This window comes from Thunnus albacares, chromosome 1, assembly GCF_914725855.1.
Source record: "Thunnus albacares chromosome 1, fThuAlb1.1, whole genome shotgun sequence".
In the NCBI taxonomy this organism is placed as follows: Eukaryota; Metazoa; Chordata; class Actinopteri; order Scombriformes; family Scombridae; genus Thunnus; species Thunnus albacares.
In genome coordinates, this window is record NC_058106.1 from 11,725,941 (window position 1) to 11,745,170 (window position 19,230).

The 19,230-nt window shown below is 44.3% G+C and overlaps 1 protein-coding gene across 6 annotated transcripts in view; it reads left to right on the plus strand.

Moving 5' to 3' along the window:
- The first annotated feature begins 677 nt into the window (after positions 1-677).
- fto (FTO alpha-ketoglutarate dependent dioxygenase) overlaps positions 678-19,230 on the plus strand; it is a 121,377-nt gene continuing 102,824 nt past the window's right edge. For 3 of the 6 annotated variants that reach the window (XM_044330941.1, XM_044331026.1, XM_044331097.1), the window contains exon 1: positions 678-912. In XM_044330941.1, the coding sequence (XP_044186876.1) occupies positions 835-912 (78 nt within the window). In that variant the 5' untranslated portion in view covers positions 678-834. The remainder of the gene's footprint in view (positions 913-19,230) is intronic. The other 3 variants (XM_044331160.1, XM_044330793.1, XM_044330865.1) reach the window with 3 other exon arrangements.

Consider the following 19,230-nt stretch of genomic DNA (forward strand, 5'->3'; position numbering starts at 1 on the left):
TGATACATAAAACCGGCCAGTGGGTTTACGTTGCACTTTCATGATCGGTAGTGAATTGAAAAGGACTGACGTGGTTGAAGCCCACACCGGCAGACGAGCACCTGGATATGAGATGCATGCAGTTGAAAGAAGGTTGGCGGGACTTGAACTGAAGCTGTTCAAAGCATGATTGCTATTTTTACACATAGTCTGAGATGAAAGTGGCACTGCTTTTGATTTACAAAAAGGGGGGGAAGCACATGAAATATCAGTGTTCAAGACCTACATCTTTTGAGAACAATATTTAAACATTTTTTCCCATTCTTCTTAAAAAGTTTCAAATGCCAAATGTATATTCCTAATATTAATACAAATGTTACAGCTACTACCTACTTCTAGGGTAGTAATAATAAAAATATGAATAGGAGTGCTGGTCGTGTGCAGTAGAAGTAGCTTTTGCTCGTATGTTTGCTTCATAATGTTTCCTTTTAATGTCACAGCCATTTTAATAGAGCTGTGACAGTAAAACCACCGATTTCGAACCATGTTGATAAGCATATCTGTAGTTTGTTGCTCTGTACCTGCGCTGCACCTGCGTAGTGCAACATCTAGAGCATGTCGAAGCTACTTCCGCCTCGAGCACACACCCACTCTGGGACTTGTAGTTCTCATGACTAAGTTTTTAGCATCTCCGTCAAGAATATCTGTACAATACAGAATTTTACACCGAAAACATTGACTGCTGGAGCATGACTGACATTACCTGAAAGGATAGATGTCGTCGTGATTTTCCTGTCAGGAGAATCGATCGCGGTACTATTTGTGCGTGTACTACATCAACCAACATCGCCCCTAATGAAAGCGAGACAGTGTAAACACAACTCCAGGAACATGAAAAGATCGGGTGACAGTGAGGGGGAGAAGAGAAGAAAGGTATTGATAGCGTTTTTCTCCGTTAGGTCTGGCATATTTCTAAGACCTGTCGCTCGTTGAATATCTAACGCTCCTTATGTGATGCTGCTGGCCGCATTTTGAAGGCTAGAAAGCCGCGAATGTCAGCGCATACCTCACCTTGCCTGTTTCCTTTATTGTGTTTTCCATTTTTCCCCCCCAGTCTACCACAATGAAGAATTACAGTTGCATTAAAACGGCGGTTTTATCACGGAAATACACTGCTGATAAGACGCTATAGATTGCAGAATAACGTCTTGGCGGCATCTCATATCAAGTGGAAATACAGTACGACATGAATATCAGTCTGTAGTGTATTGGTGAAAAAATAGTGAAATTATAACTATCCTATAGGTTAGCCTAATTATTAACATTTAATACAAACAAACAAATAAACCAACAGGAGACAATGTGGAAGGTTGATTTAATCATTCTGGTGTAAAGAATTAACAATGAATCAAATGTTAATTGTATAGTAGCAACAGAACAGTTTAGTGCAACAGTAAAAACAAATGGGGAAGTTAGTGTGTGTGCATCGCAGATTTGGCAAGGTGCCAGGCCAGTAGTGTACAGCTGCTGCAGGCTTTTACTATAGATTCACTGGGCAATGACTGCTGCTCTAATGTACAGTTGAAATAATAATTACTAGGCTATGTTGTGATTTCACCTTTCTACACCTTTCACAGTGTGCCAAGCTGTAGAGCCTGCTGAGGTGTAAAAGTGAGATGTCTGCAGGGTCATTTTCAGATAAATGTGAGATGTAAGCAGAGATGCGTGCATTTATAACTTGCGAGGACCCACTGTTGTGTGTGTCAGTACGTTTAGCTGTGTTTCGTGCTGACCTGGGCTTAGTCAGGCTTTCGTGTGCTGTACAACCGTAACTTTGCTGTTTGCGGTTTGAGGAGATACTGATGGAAAGGAAGGAAAAGGGCTCTGCTGTGCCCAAGGCATCCTGAGCTATATTTTGCCTATAGTCGTCTGTCTGTGTGTCTGTCTGCCTCTCTGTCTGTTTCTCCTCTTATCTCCTGACTTGGACGCCGTCTGCTGTGGCACATGTGTTTGGATCATGTTAGACAGCAGTGAAACTATGTAGGACGTGGTTCCTCCTGTTTATGAAAGCAGCCATGGCGGCCAGATGAGCGGCTCAGAGAGAAAACTCATTCCAGCTGGCCCTCAGGCAGTCAGGCAGCACTGCACAGACCTAATGGCTTAGCTTTCTTTCTCTTTAGATAAATAAAAGGATGAGCAAGAGGAATTGTAATTTTAAAATGACTATACGACTGCAGAGGAGCCAAGAAGGGAGCTGCGTGCATTTTGGCCAGTTTTTATAATATCAGTGGTTGAATAATGATACAGTTATTATCATAACTAATAACTTGGATATGATTGTTGTCTTATCCAGTAAATGAATGTGTTTGCAGTGCTGCACAAAGTGAGAGATGCGCTATGATGGGTCCACTGTCATTCTGAGTTAGGGAATGCAAGCACCAAAAGATTAGTGCCAAATGAATACACAATCTCCTTAAAAAAAAAATCCCACCACAGCAAGTCAGTATAGCATAGTGGCAGGTGGGATGCCATAGTCTATATATATTTTCTGAGGGATATAGAATAGGACATTGGCCTAAGTGCTCAGTGGAAAATAACCACATCCTGTCCACATTCATCCACACCCTTTCAATTACTTGATCCATCACATGTTGTTTGCCACACTCACATATTCATTCGTAGTTTCAACTACAAAAAATTGTAGACTATATGTACTTTTGCACATTACCCCAATGCCCTAGTGGCTACTGTTGATCCCAATGCAACATTCAACTCACCATGTACCCCAAAGAATTGAAAACATCTCATTATGTTTTATCAACATTGTCATCACAGGATGAATTTCCACTCATGCCTTGGCAAGTGTGAAAACAGTACTGACCCTCTCCCTTAACCCGATGTTCTAATGCTGTCTTTGATGCAAGCTCGCCATTTGGACAGCGATGACAAGTATAAAGTGCTGTGTCGAAACAGGAAGTGTGTGTGTGAGCGGCAGGCTAAGTAATGATCACACAGGGTCACCAGATGTTGTGAGGTCCTGGGCTCAGCCCAGCCCATTGCTTAGATCAGCCTCATTGGTTTGCTCTGGTTGTGGCACCTAGTGCAAGCTGTTTAGGGTATTTAATTTCTGAACACTCATTAAAATGGTTTGTGTTTCCCTTGGCAATTCTGTTAAATTAACAACTAGCAAGGTAAAAGCTGATTATGTGGCCACACATCCAGACATGGTTAATCAATTCTCCCCCACAAAATGTTAGCTGGTGAATTAGTGTAAAGGAAACGATTTATGGCAACTAATGCCGACGTCCTGTCATGTCAGGCCCTGTGTTTTAGCAAGAGGGGGGTGTCAGATTCAGCACATTCAGCAGCTTTGCACTCTGCCGGCCATCTTTTTCTCCCTCTTAACCCAAGCTACATGCTGGTTGCTCTATTAATGAGCCAATAATGGAGAAATAGTGTTGGGTGCTGACATAAAACATGGGTACGGATACCTAAGGCAGGGTAGCACATAAGCTCCAACAGAGCTGGATTTACACCTAGGCTCTGTGTAGAATAGCAGAAAGGGGGACACTCGGCATGGGGGCTCTCACAGCTTCATCAGACCCCCACTGGTCGAGCTGTGGAAAAACCAGGTCTCAGAAAAATACGGCTGTGGCAGATAATGATACCATTACACTAATGGAGCTGGCAAATGAAGGAGAACCCAGATGCCCTGCTTTATTACCGGAGGGGGTCATTTCCTCGCTGCATTCCTAATGGCCTGAGCACACAGTATTGATCAGGCTATCATGCTGCTAATCCTCTACAGAATTGCTTATCGCTGGCAAGGTGTCGATCCACCACATGCCCTGCTCCTGCCTTGCCGCTGGGCGGCTGCTGGGTGTCCAGCAGGGACCCACTGGGCCGTTTATCCAGTCATGATTTAGGGCCAAGCAGGGATGGTGTCTGGGAGGTCTTCAGCAGTGGGCTGGCCAGTTCAATGTGTAAAAAAAGGAGGCAAATGAACCTAACAGCTTTCATTTAATTAAGGAGCAGGCAATGAGGTGGTTCCTCCCTTTTTATGGGCCTAGTGGCTGCTGTGGAGCAGGGGAAGCTGTGAGATTGGGTATTGTTCTTAGTGATTGTGCTGTGCTGTAAATAAGAGCAAGCAGCTCGTGTGCCATCAGCAGCAGCAGCAGCAAGATGCAGGATTTTCACCAGAACTCTGGCCTGGGTTGATCACAAAGTGTTTTACATGTTTAACTCTACCTCATTCTCACTTCATGTGGCTGAAAATGTGCTAAATTGATTTTTTAGGCCAAACTTTAGTGGACCTCCCAGTTCCAGTTCTGATTACATAGTGGCTTTATGTGAACATGACAGAGAATGGTGTAGCCTGGGCCCATCATCATTACAAATGAATAGGAGGGTCAGGTAGCACAGAGCACTCTGCTCAGGGCCTGTGACCTGTCATATCTTTGGCTCCTTTACTGGGCCCCTGTGTGCATTAGCATCCTCAGGCCATTGGAAGCGTGGCATCCTAGCATCAGCAGACCCCTCTAGTCACCTTTGGCCTTGGCTAATCAAAGAGTTTACCTTAAGGGGGGCATTTAGCCCTGTTCGTTAGAGCCACTCCAGTAGCCATAAAGATGTATTTATATATTTCCATCTGGAACAACCTGTCGTGGCTAGGGAAACTAGCTATTGATCCAGATATTTAGTCATTTCTTTCAGCGTGAGCCATCAATATTGTGCAAACATCCGTCCACACGAGGGTTGACCTCAGCCCCGGCCTCTATTTTTCGCTCCCATTGGAGTTCAGTGATATACTATTCTGAAAAGTAAAATCAATGAATGAATATGAAGTTTTGGTGTGTAATATAGCGCAGGACCAAGGCCCCAGGTCTTTCATTGATCGGCTGTGTGTGCGTTGGAGGGGGCTGATTAGTCTATGGCTGAGCTTTTCCTCTACATGTCTTTACCTTGTCCTGCCTATTTGATCTTTGGCTCATATATTTGGACTGAGGTGTTTACAGATCAGCTTGGTTAGTCAAGCCTCTCTTTTAACTTATTTCAACCAACGCACTAAAACTGTGATGAATTTATGTTCCTGTATTGTTTTGGTGTAAGACTGTCATAACTTGTATTGAAGGGATGAGATCATTTTCGGGGTAGTATCAATGCTTGTCTGTGTAAATTTATGTGAAGTTTAAAAGCACTAGTGTAGGAGATTGTCAGTAATGGAAACATGGGATTGTTTTGCACCTCTTTGTCTCTAGTGTAATTATTAAATACACTAATTATATGTCCCGTGACTGGTGACGTTTAAATGTAAGCGAACTGTTTCCTGACGATAAAATGACCCACTAAGTTACGGTTTATGATGCATGAGATGGTTCTCTGTTGATGACATTCTGTCATTAACCAAGTAAGGGCTGGATTAGCTTCTCACTATAAATGTGAGAAACCATTCACTTTGTTCCTTCACTTCCCACCACCTTTTTTATAGCATTCTTTGTTGAACGCATGACGTTTTAAAGGTTCATGATGTCTACATTTGGTTTACATCTGGAAGGATATCAATTTTTACAGCCCCGCCTGCATTGTCTCAGAGCACGTAGCTAAGATGGCCTGCCCCGGACTCCCATATGTGCTTAAGAGCACCTGTGATCTTACTAAATATTTAAATGGAAAAACAGAGATGGCCTTATGCTAGGCTTTGCAGTTTGGTGTGGCTTTGTGATTGTACACCACGGTGAGTCACACTGTAACTGAGAGGGTCATCTGCAGAGGTTTCCTCCAAGTACCGGCTCCCATCTATTCACCTTTGTCTGGCCGGCTACTGTATGTTACTACATTTTAAAGTTATCTGCTGCTGCTTGAGCAAATGCAAATATACTCACAGAGGTCTGTTTGTTTAATCATATCCATCCAAATGCAGACATGGACAACCATGACATAGATTTTCATTTTTGCTTTTAATTTTAAACATTTTTTTTATTGTGGATAGTTTGATTAGTTTATTTAAAAGGGATGATGCACATCAATAAGCACTGATAAAGATTATGGTCTGGACCTGCTCTATGTGAAAAGTGCCCTGAGATGACTTTTGTTGTGATTTGGCGCAATATAAATAAAAATTGATTGATTGATTGATTGATTTTTAAAAACATAGTACTGTAAATGTGTTGGAGTAAGCTAAACCACAAATTTGAATCCATAGTCCCTACACAACAAACCATTGATCACCAGTATTATTGCCTATCATTAGGCAAGTTGCCAAATTGACAAATAATTTTACTAAAGAAAAATTCCAACACAAACTTCCACAAAATGAAGTGACACCAATCACGTCCTTCCCCCTTGAAGACATGCTAAGTTTGATTTCCTCTAGAAAATACCAGCGGCCTTACCCTGTGCAACATTCTCCCCAAATTAAAACAAATTATATAAAAGCTTGATTGTTTAAAACATTAAGAAATATTCTGCAGGCCAGTTAACACTTTAGGTACCAAACATTTGCTGTACTGCTATGTTTAGCATTTTACCACCAGGATGGTTTGCTCCTATGGAAGCAGTCAGTAGGATTGCCTAAACAGCCCTTGACAGCTTACGTGTCTGACAGCCCCTACCGAGCACCTCATATTAGTGTTGAGGCATTAGCCACAGATGTCAGCGTATTCGCAAACAAGGCCGCGATGTGGATCATGCAAACTGGCCGACCAGATCAGCCGTCAGATTCAATGAGATTGCATCGAATGTGACCTGCTCAAGTAGGGTTCATCTGTCATGCATGTGTCCCGTCACAAGAGAGACATAGAATAATCAGTTCAATCAATAGATGGTGGTGGCTCATTGGACTGGTGCTGAATAAACATGGGAATGACCCTCTCACCTCATACACAGAGGCTAGAGCCTCCAGGGGGTTCATTAGCCACTCGAGGGTATGATCCAGGGGAGTCGTTATTTTCCATTTCTGTTTATTTGGCATTCTGCTGGTGTGAGTGTGAATGTGCACTGTGTGTGGTTTTGTGTAGTTTGATGTGTGTAAATTTGAGGTATCAGTTTGAGCTTGTCTTTGAATGCACGTGTGTGTGTGTGTGTACGTGCACATACTTTTCTGTGCATGTTCCGGCTGCTATTGTTGTGAATGCTAAGAAAACAGAACACATAAGCGATAAACATCTTCAATAAACTTGTTTAGCACCTTTGATATTGGGAAGATTAACAATAACAGCGGTAATGTTGCATCAGACATGTTCCGTCTGAGCCTCCAAAGCAAAAATGTCAGTAATAACTGATGCTACCCTGAACACATAGCTGCCCTGGTTGTAGCTAATTTTAGCTAACGCCAATAAAAGTGATTTCACTACGCAAAGCCACCTGTACAGGACTGAACAGTCTTCATGCTGTTTATTTGTAAATTTATTTTCCTTTGTAATGACTCACCTTTCCAATAAAATAAAAGTGCCTACTGCTACGGTGTTGCCCAACATCTGGTTTCAATGGAAAGTCTAAAACCCTTCATTCACAAAAGCTGCAGGAGTCCAGGTTCACAAGGCTCTGTAAATAGTAACTGTTAATTTGTACATCATAAGTTCTTTTCCATAAACGCGGGCGATGAAAGTGTGTTAAAATACTTGGCATTTGGCTTATTGCGTTGTGAAGGCTGAACATAGGAAGTGCCTTATTTACCCAGAGCCAGGTTTTAGCATCGGTGTTAGAGGTACAGTTGGCCTTCTTTGTTAACCACTAGTTTCTACTTGTAAAAACAAACATAATAACTAAAGTTAGAGTAATGGTGCCAGAGCCTTCAATTTTCTATGTAGTTCAGTTACCAAATAAGCTAGCTAGCTACTACATTAGCCCTTAAACTCATACGTGTCTTCTTCACTTATCTAATAAGCTTAAAACTGTGAAAACTTTGAAAAATTCTTTTTTACTCCTTGTGATGTAACCAGACCAACTTTCAGTTTGGAGTACGCGTCCTAGTTATCCTGGATTTTTTTTTTTTTTCATGAAGCTTTTTGTATCGCTCGTTCCAGCATTTACTCTGCATCAAGTCTTTGAGAAGTGTCTGCTCACTTCAGGTAGTCTGTTCATGTCTCAGTGATTCTTCCTCTGAGCCCCTGTGTGTTTTTTCCTCATCAGCCTAACTTTTCCTTGCATATATGCGAAGGAGCCAACGACAGCTTGACTGGCATGCTGTCAGAAAGGCGATGCCTTTCCAATGGTGGAGCATCAGCCCTTTCCTGAGAGCTTGTATGTGTGTGTATGTGTGTCGAATCCGTGTGTGTGTGTGCGTGCGTGTGTGTAGAAAAAGTGAGGGTATTGTCAGGACGTGACCGGCACACTTTGCATGTTCTTCTCGAGACAGGTGCTCCTGGGCGAGCACTGGTGCATGACAGTTGCCTTTCATCGCTGTCTTCTCTACACTTAACCCCTGACCAGCCCTCCCTTCTTCCTCTTGCTCCTCATCCTCCTCTCCTCACTCCTCCCTCCCTCTTTTTCCTCCACGTCTGACCTCTTCTCATAGCACTTTCCCTCGGCCGTCCTGAGTGACGGACTGCGAAGGCCGATGGGCGGGTTGCGCGTTGTATGTGGTGGTGTGGTGCGGCAGGCTTGTCACAAGCCCAACACTGTCAGGCCTTGGAAACCCAGCTGTCCAGACTGAACCACACATACACAGACAGGCCCACAAACACACTCACACCCACACCACAACTTTTTGTTCAACAGTCCGTAATTCCATCCACCGGCGCTGTCAAGCACTTGATCAAACGTGCATAAAGAAAGGAGCCCCTTGGCTGAATCCCATCTTCTTTTCTCCTATCATAATGTAGGCAGATTTTCCCTCCTCTGCCTGTTTCCTCAGCTGTTTATTCAGATGAGCCTGACTTGGGGGCAGCGGGTCACATCCACTTGCCTGGCTAAAACGGTCCTGAATTGAGGGTTGTCTCCAGTGAGATGGAGAGAGAAAAAACACAAGGAGGGGTTAGGAAGGGCTGCCGAGCGGTCATGTCAGGGCTGTTTTCAGGGCTATTTGTGTGTGTGTGCGCGTGCTATGGCAGGGGTAAGGGTTAGGGAGTTTGAGGGTTCACTTGTCAACCCTTGTGTCATGCTTGCCCTGGCCCTGTTATGTAGAGGGCATCCACTGTCATTTGTTGCAGGACTGTTTGAAGAGGAGTGAATCACAGAAGCATAAAAAGCAGTCAGCACACTGTGAGCTCTCAGGTGCCTTTAAGTACCACACATTCATTTAAAAGTACAAACTCATACTCTGCAGGAACTAATCCCTCATAAATCTGACGCCCCAAAGTTTATGTTTTATCTAGTTTGTTTTTTTTAGGCTTAAGGGTTAGCCTTTTAATCACTATCATTATTATGTTTATTCAAGATGGAGACTGATCCAGATGTTTTCTTTAGCACATACTTAGTTTTATGTTGTTTTCCTTTTTTATTCTCTGTGCATCATAATGTTAAGTGAAGTAGGTGGATTAAAGTCATGCTTCAAGCCAACTTGGGGGAAGACATACACTAGTTAAGCTCGTGGTTTTCAGACAACAGTCGTAAAGTTTCTTGAAGTTTATCCCAGAGTGTGTATTTGTCAGTGTAGGTGTATGCGTGCGTCTCATCTGACATACATCTCCCACATTCTCTCCGCTATGGAAAAAAACAGCAATGGTTAAGACTCCTTAAACTTGTTGTCGGAGTGTCAGCGCAGACATGAGCAACGGCGCGCACTACGTGAGCTTAATCCAACAACAGCCATACGGTACACCCGCTATCTGCGAGTGAGTGGACCCCTTCCTCGAAGCCATTGTCATATATAGGGGGCATTGTCATATATGAGATGGACTCATGTAAATGCGGTGACAGGCTAGTGTCTCGGCTGACTGACAGCACAGAGGGATTGGGCTAATCTGAGTGACTGATTTGAGACGTGCGGCGGCTCGGCTGTCCCCATAACTCCTGAGAAATAGACAGCTTCAGCGGAGTTATCTGTGTTTGTAAGTCCTTCTGCTGCGCTGGGATGACAATAGGGATTAGTGCCAAGGTTCTTTAAACTGTTTTTTTTATTTTATTTTTGGGAGGGGGGAAGGGGGCCCTCTTATCGGTGTCTCGGCAGGATGCTGCCGCAGCCAGTTTTCCTTGACTGTCAATTAAAGAGGGGATCATTAACTTCAAGGGTATAAATGTTCTAACACTGGTATTACGTTGGGAAGCTAAGTCGCTGACAGATGTTCCAACTTTAATTCTCCACTTGTTTTTTTGTCCTTTAATTAATTTATGTATCACTATTCGGGTTTTAAATATTTTTTCCCCCTGTCTGCTCTTTGTTAGCCTGTAATCTCAGTTACCATGGTAGTCGCAAAGACGATTGGGCCTTGTCACTCGCCTGTGTTTCTTATGAGGTTCAATCGGCTAATGTATTCAATATCACCCAAACTGAAAGGTAAACAGTATCTAATGGCGCGTGTGTTCCTGTGCTGCCTCAGTGCAGCCCGGAGGTGCTGGGCGGGAGGAGAACAGCGTGTTTTGCCTCTAGTTCTCCAGGTTTTTCAACAGGAGGACCCAGCTACTTAGAGCGGCGCTTGATAAAAACAAAACGAGCGCAGCTTGTATCTCTGTACATGTGTGTTTTTTTCGGGAGGTGAATAAAAGTAGTGTACTACTTTGGGGTTTTTCTTTCGGGGAGCTTTGTTGGCGGTTGTGAAGCATGAGCGTGACAGCTGTGGTTGAGATTTCCTTAGAGTGGATGTACAGGCGTAGAGATGAGTGCGACGGGATACAGTCAGGTGTGTACTGTAGGTAGCCACATAGAGAAATAAAGCAAACAAGAAGAGGAGAGATGAGAAGGGGAGCGGGAGAGAGAGAGATAGGCGACAGAGACTGCTAATGGGCAAACTCTCTTCTTCCACCGCCACTGCCATCACCACCACCACCCTGTTCTCTCATGACAGCTCTTTTCCTTTGTTCTCCCCCTCGGCCCACTCTCTGCCGGGGATTCATGACAAGTTTTCGCGGGCTGATCAAACGCGGTGGTGACACCTGATTAGGATATAGCGCGTGTTTACAATCGTGCATGGTGAGGACCCCCCCCCCCCACCCCCACCCCTCCTTTCTCAGACAACAAGGGAGACTTCACCTTGACTAATTAAATTTGCACCTGCAATGCCAGCTGTGACAGCCACTGGAGAGCTGCATTTATTTATGTCACTCCATACATACTTCCTGTAACGTTCATAGAGGCTGAGTTTGCACTAGCTCCCGTGTTTACTCACAGTATGGGTTTCTCCAATAGCCGTCTTTATTGTGTTTGTGTCTGCCATGATTTTGGGACTGACACTAGAGAAAGTGCCTGCAGGTGTAGAGCCGCTACAGGAGGCACTGTTGAGGAACAATGAGGGGGGGGGGGGGGGGGGGGGGGGGGGGGGGGGGAATGGATGTGCAAGATCATAAAATCTTGATGCATGCTAAGATGTTAATTCCTGCATGTAATTTTATGGCTTCCAACATTGTTTCTGACTGATAACTTAAAACATTTTTTGCAGTGTAATTTTAACATAAGCTATAAAATTTCCAAATACATTCCTGTCAATTTTTTGCTCAGGAGTTCAAAGTTTACTCAGGATAGCAGGTGGCAAACGTATCAAATTAATTTGCATGATTATGGCATTAAGATGGAAAAACTTGATCAGTTTTATGTAGTATCATCATTGTGTTTAGCAGTAGCCAGCGGTTGGTCTTATGTTCTATGGGTAAGTAATTCATGCTAACTAAAACAAATTCAATTCTGTTTTATCTGAATCTTTGAGATCTCATTCTGAAAGGGCTTTGAACCCTCGTTTAAAATAATTTGTGTGTCCCCCGCTCGACGTCGAATGTGTTGAATCATTCATTAACGTGCGTACATATGTGTGATTGTACATCATCTGCCTCTTAGAGTGCGCGTGTGTGTGTATCTATCTAAATCAGTGTTGAGAGTGTAAAAGGCCACAGCTGAAGTGAGCAGGACATCAGTCACCCAGTAGCAGAAGAGAGAGAGGGCCTGGTAATTTGTGGCTGTCCCCCCTTCCTCTCTCTCTCTCTCTCTCTCTCTCTCTCCATCTCCATCTCTCTCTCTCTCTCCACCACCCACCTATCTCCCCCATCCTGCCTCACCAGCCTCAAATTGACCAGGCTCGACTGCTGGTCATGCTGTATTACATGGGTTAGATGAAGTAATTATTTCTAGGCCACTGACTACAAGCAAGATTAATAGTTTTTGAAACGGCCATAATGGAGGGCTGACCCGTCGTGACATAAGCATTATTTCAAGCTCACCTCCACTCTCATCCTTCTCACCTCTGGGCACTGGCAGAGTGTGATTTATACCTGGGCTAATGAGGGGAGGGGACCTAGGAGCCCAGGGCCACCAGCCTACCAGAGCAGTGTTACAGGCCTGCTCCCGGAGCCGAACAAACAGCAGGGGTCACTTGAGGAAGGCTGATAGAGTTTTTGCTTGACTGGGTTTTGGAAAACGTGATGAGAAGTAATTATAATATACATCGTTTTAGAATTTCATCGCTTTACTGCGTGTTGAAGTTTGGGTCGAAACTCGAATGGTTTAAGCCGCTCTATGAAGAGAGTTTGTGTTCGTTGCGGTGTCCTATAATGAATAGAACAATACGCTACTGATATTGAATTTCTCTTTTTGAGATGAATGTAATTATCCCCACAGAACCAGCTCTCTCTCCTGTCCACCCCTACCCCTGATGTTTTGAAGCTGTGAGGACCAGAGAAGCTGGGAAGTTGTCACTAGGTGGCAGTTGGACATCATGCTATTATATCCTCTCTCCCCTTCACCCCACTCCACCACCACCCTCTTCCCCTCCCCTCCTTCCATGCCTTCTTCCCCTCTGTGCTAAGTACACCTCAGATGTCAGGGTGTTTTATTTTTATTGGATGAGGACAGTGTGTAATGCATTCACCTCCGTTCCTGCCAGCTGTTAAATGCCCCAGAACATGGTCTGGCCAGGCTCCGCCCCGTTAACCCCTCTGATTGGCTGTAATAATTAGCAGAAGTGAACAGTAACTATGGCGCCTAGCGTGGGTTTGGGACAGCTTGCAACTCCCTGATACGTACGTGACAGAATAGTCCGTCCTGCCCCGGGCGTCAGTGACTTGGGTCCGGCCCAACCTGGCCGCATCCCTCCTGACCGGAGTGTGTGTTTTTGAGCTTTAATATTAACCTTCAACTTAAACACATGCATGCAGTGTGCCACCAGCAATTACATTTTCAAATGGCTGGGTTTGTAAACCTCCAGCGTGTTAATCTGTCACCATTCAAGCTACTGGGAAGAGTGAAAAGAGGATTAAGCCATTCAATTCCTGGTAGAATATTTTCCTTTGTTCAGAATGAGTGAAGGAAAAATAAATAAAGAAATGAGGTGGCTTCTCAAGCAAGACAAGTGCCGTCTGCTATACTTCAGGATTTGGCTAATGCCATTATAGAAAACTTATCTGCCTCAGGATTCCAGGAAGACAGGCCGATGGCCGTGTAAACAGCCACAAATGATTCCAGTGCTTAATTCAATATTAATCTGAGGTCACATCATAATGCCAGTTTATCTGGGTCAAAGACTACATGAGATAGAATTAGACCTGTCCTAGATGTTTAGTCCACATCTGTTTTGAGCCATATGTTTTTCTAGTGGCTTAGGTGATTGTCAGCTTTTAAGTACAGGTCACTGCTCTGGCTTGTTGATGATAGTATGCTAAAAAAGCCTCAACAAATAATTCAAGAGTTTGTCCTAGTTGTCCGTGGAAGACACGTGATATATCAGAAAAGTAAAACGACATGTCACATTTTGATGGACAGGCAGCTCAAGCCTGTTGTTGGGCAAATTGAAGGAGATGAGATCCTCTGTATTTTTGATTTGTTGTATGATCCTCTGATATTTCTTTCCTCCTGCTCATTTTATGTGTAGTGTGTGAATATGACATACAGCTTGAGAGTTGTAACTTGATAGCAAAATAGCCTTGAAGTGTTTTGTCAGCCAACAAACAGTATCAAATCTTATGTTTAGCATAAGGTTATAATATACCACATGATAATTGTCACAGCTGTCAGCCCATCCGGCACACTACCCCTGTCTTAGCCCCTCGTTTACCCTTGACTCCCAGCCCCTCGGGTTGGATTGCACATCATCTTTATCCCAGATGAAGTACCAGACTCGGTAGTGTCAGAAGATGATCTAATATGGAGCTGAAAGGACACAGAGCTGGGAAATCATCGTCATTTGAAGAGGTTGCTTGTCACATGATGGGTTTGATCAGCCAGTGCTGCGGTACACAGAGCCGGGTCTTTGCACTGCCTAACAGTGGTACTGGATTAGAGGCACAAGCCACTTCTACTGTGATCAGTCACTCACACACGGAGACACGCGGCAGGACTGAAATCCTCCTTGCATGCTTCATCCACATCATGTATAGGCTTCTTCGTCAAGCCTACTGTATGGAAATGAGGAACACTGCTGTTGACAAAGACGCTATATGCCAGTTTTTCTTTTTTTTTTATGAGGCCACTTTTGACGCTTTATTCTATAAGTAAGGATATGATTTCCTGAAGTAACTGAGGCACTGCCTTACAGTGAGATCTACTGATCTGTGTCATGTTGAGACAATGGTAGTGTGTGTGAGGAGTTTGGCTCTACACCCTTCAGACACCGTGTATGGCCACGTAAGTGCTATTGAATTGTTTATTGTCACAAATCACAAACCTTTCAATGACCTGACCAGGTGCGACCGCCATACACCCACTCATCCATCCATCCAGCTGCTCTGCCCTGAGCGATGTGTTGGTCTACTCGACTCTGAGGAGCGTAACGTCAGCCTCCAGAGCCGGGGATTTTAAACGCTCCACCTGCTTATTGATCTCTTCTGCCCCGCTGAGCCAGCCAAGCCCGGGCAGCAGAGAGAGGGAGAGAGAGAGAGAGAGAGAGAGAGAGAGAGAAGGCGAGATGCTGAGGGGAAGGGCAATCTGGTGGCCTCAGTCCTCTGGTCCTCAGGTCTGTCCTTGACACTGCCTGTGGGACAGGCCTGGAGGACGCCTGTTGTCCTCCCTGTAAGCCCTGCATCCAGCCCCTACAGCTAGCTGGCCCTCCCCCTGGGCCAAGCTGCACTTTGCACAGCCATATTGATTTTTTGGAGGGGCAGGAAAGTGTGGCTGGGTGGTGAGAGCGAATGAGGGAGGGAGGGAAGGGGGGGAGAATGGAGAAATCGAGGGAGCTTTCTAAAGCACTGACTTCTCCTTGACTGCACCTCGAGACGCGACAACCCTGTTAGAACAACTCAGTGGCCCTGGTTCCCCGCTGAAAACTGCTAATCACAGTCTTTCAATCAACGCTCTCTCTTCCCATTCCGCCCTCCCTCCATCCCTCTCCCTTCCTCATTTTCTCACTCTTTTCCCCTGACTTTCCCCTCGCTGAACCGGACCCCGCCTGAATACCAAGGGACTGTGTCTGCATTAAAACCGGCCATTCCACATGGAAAACAGCTGACCTCATGAAAGCATGTTGTAATTTGAAGGTGAAAACTAAAAAGCTTTTCTCGATCGACATAATCTTAATGGAAACATTATGGCCTCGGCCGCAAACTAACAATTAAGGCAAAATGGCAAATGGCTCTTGCATATTGGTGGTTGTAGCTAAGAGTTCATAGAAATGAGACAGCTATTGTGATGACAAGGCTGCTAGTTTGAATCCCGCGCTGGGCGTAAAGCTCAAGATACTCTTGAACAAGACGCTTAACTCTGAGTTGCTCCAGCAAAGATCAGAGAAACTTTTTATTGTCCAGCAGAAATCTGTAGATATACCAGCCAGCTCCTGTGTGTGAAATTGCGTATGTGAGTGTGAAGCAGCCAGTATGTTTCTGATAAAGAGCATGCTCAGTCAATCTCTCCCGGATAAATAAAAAGGTTATGTAAGGCATACATCGACAGATCTCTTAAATCGCCCTCCTCTTTTTCTCTCCTTTCCCCTCTCTTCTTCTCTCCAGATTTGACACTTGCTAAAGGTCACATGAAACATCTTTTTTCCCCCTTTGAGGTGTAGATAAGTGTGAAATAGATGTTGACACCACAGACACATTGAAAAGCACTTTAACAGAGTGGCCATGTGCCAACCTGTCCGTGTCTGGCTTTGTGCATTTGTAAATACTTTTGAATGATTGATCTGGAAACCTGGGTCTCTCTGTAAGCCTGTCAGGTGCAGTGAAAGAGATGGAGAGTGGGAGAGTTCAAAAAACAGATGAGGTCTGATACTCTTTTTTTTTTTTTTTTTGTCATCTTCGTCTGACTCTCTTTCTCCCTCACATGCATCGCACACGCACTCTCCACCTGACAGAATTACACGTACCCCGGGATGACTGGAAGAGCAGCTTCAAGTAAGCGTGCGTACGTGTTAGAAAGCGCACACGACTGACAAAGAGAGAATGGGACGGGACTTTTGATGTCTAGTTAAAAAAGCACACCGGATGCGTGTAAGTCTACCTCATCTCATACGTGTGACATTTTTGAAATGTGAGCGGGCGCCAATAAAAGGTGCTCATATCGTGTGTGTGTGTGTGAATCTAATTAATGACTGGCAGTGGTCCCCCACAGCTCTGGTAATGTGCTTAGATCAGTGTTATAAACAGGGTGTGAAAGGTCTGCCCAGCGCCAGCCCTTTAAATGACTGGCCTCTTGTTCAGGTAGATGGATGGAAATGTTCTGATATTAATGATCACGTCCCCCGCTGACCTGTCGCGAGGTGAAATGAACAACGCAGCCTTCAGCCTCCAACAACAATTAACGGGCCAGAGCCAGCCTGTCTGCTATTTGTCATCGCTTACCCTACCTGTGGACCCCCGCTGAACACATGCTGAACGTGTCTGTCAATGTATACACAATGTTCAGTTCATTGATTAAAAAAAAAAAAAAAAGTGCTGTGGTTAATGGCATAGCATTTTTAGAACAAATTTAGAAACACTAACATCTGGTCCATTTGGTTAATGCTAGCTTGGACTACTTTATATTTAACCCACCGTACAGGGGTTACTCCTGCTATCTCAGGGTAATATAGGTAATCCAGAAACCTTCAGATATTAACAGCAAAGTAGCTGAAAGCCTGTTTTTGTAGATGTTTCTGGCAACATCCATCTAACCGGCCTCTTGCTTTCACAGTCCAATTCATATTCATGGGTCTGTCCTGGGCAGGAGCGTGTAGACATGGTGTTACACATTACCACCGCTTTCAAGTCAACTCCCACACATTCCAGTCAGTCATTTACCAGTTTGCCTAGTTGGCCATCACACTGAGTCACTAAACCACTAGCTAGTATTCTTAAAATAAATGAATGCCACATGGTTGCAAACTAAATGTCAGCAGTGAGAAATGGTTAATTTTTTTTCCTCTGAATGTTGTTTTAGTGAAGAAGAAGCCTGATCTGTGAAGTAAGTTGAAACGTGTGTTTCCTAGATTGTAACCCCTGCTAGTGCTGCTAGTGCTGTTTGTCAGTTTGTGTATGAGAAGTATTCTAAAAGCTATAACCCTGCAAGAAACACTGCACCAGAAGTGTAGTGGCTCTCTATGCATGTGTGATGTGTATGTGTGTGTGTGTGTGTGTACAGGTATTTGTGTGTGATGGCACCTAGGTGCTGTGTTATCTCACTGTAGTTCAAGTCAGAGGCATAACCTATAGACCCTTAAAGACTAATATGGAACATACTACCGAGGCCTCGACCACCAATTAGCTGAAGCGCCTTGTGTGTTTTCTTAAATTGATTCCAATTTGTATGTCTTTCCTCAGTTTTTTTTCAAGTTTCAAAACTGAATTCAAGGCTCCCGCAGACGTTGTTTTCGTTCTGTGCAACACACCTCCACATAGAAGTGTTCTTGGGGTGGTGGTAGACACTCCCTTCCCCTCTCTGTACCCTGAGTCGCTTCACACCGGCTCCCTACATTCTGCGATCCGGTGCCAAATGGACCGGGACGGAAGCGCCTTTGATGTACGCGGGTAGTCTGTCTGTTTGAGTCCGACGTTTTACAGCCGACTTGTCAAAACTGTTGATTCACCATCACTTTTGCAGAGGAGGACCAGTTCTGAAATGGGTGTCACACAAGTACCAATGGTTTGCTGTCTAAACACGGAGCTCTATTACACAGCTATCTCTCATCACGTCATCCTCCAGGCTACATAAGGCCTGTGTAAGAACTTTTCCGTCTGTCTGCTCTCTGAAGCCCCTGCGTTAATGAAGTTGCTGCCCTCCTTTGGTTGGAGGTTTTGAAGAAGGTATAACTTCGTACTGTAGTATACTTAGTAGCCTCAAACGAAAATATAGATACCACACAAATCATATATAAAGCATACCATGAGTGCTACCACACAAGGTGACAATTCTAGCTTTGTAGCTTTCTAGCTTTTATCTGCAGTCCATGATGCATAAGCCGAATCTAAGCCTGCAGAGTTTCACGTGTCCTCCTTCAGCAGTCCTACCACATACGGTACGTTCCAGTGGACCCTCAGGGGCAGACACAACTCAGACTGGAAGTGTTTTTTATCCCTACAGCAGCAGAGTTATCTGGCTATTTTCAGCTATTGATGCTAAGCACTGGACATTAATCTACTCTGCAAAGAACGCTTTGAAGAAAGTGTCCGTTGAAGTGTCACAGATGGGAAATAAATGAAATTAATAAATATATGGTACACAGTTTAATATCTCTTATAGGCCAAGATCAAAGCGAACCAATTGAGTTCTATTCTACCTAATATGTTTTTCTGTGATAAACAGTCCGGCTGAGGGAATAATCCCATCAAGGAAGAGAGAGATTAAAAAAGGAAAAAAAAAAAAAACATCAGATATATCACTCAGCGCGGACGGTTGGCATGGCTACCGTGAAGCATCCGTGTTATTATGGGATTGGTAATCTCGTTTCTTGGGTTTGAGTGGAAACACAGACCTTTTTTTTTTTTTTTTTTTTTTGCGCCTCGTGGTTTTCCTTCTAGAATCAGGTGCAGACAGAGAGACAGGAAGACAGACACAGTGGTTCTCTGATACAGCGAGAGTCCATCTGCTTCAGAGGGCTCCGGTAACTTTGTGTCTTTCTTTTTTTCTGTGGAATTTCTGAGTAGCTTGATGTATTTGACATGTGTGTGACAGCCCTGGTTGTGTGTGATTGGGGTTGAGGCATCATGCTTGCTACCCTGGCTGCGCGTTCTTCAGGATGGGCACGTATATGTGTGTATCTA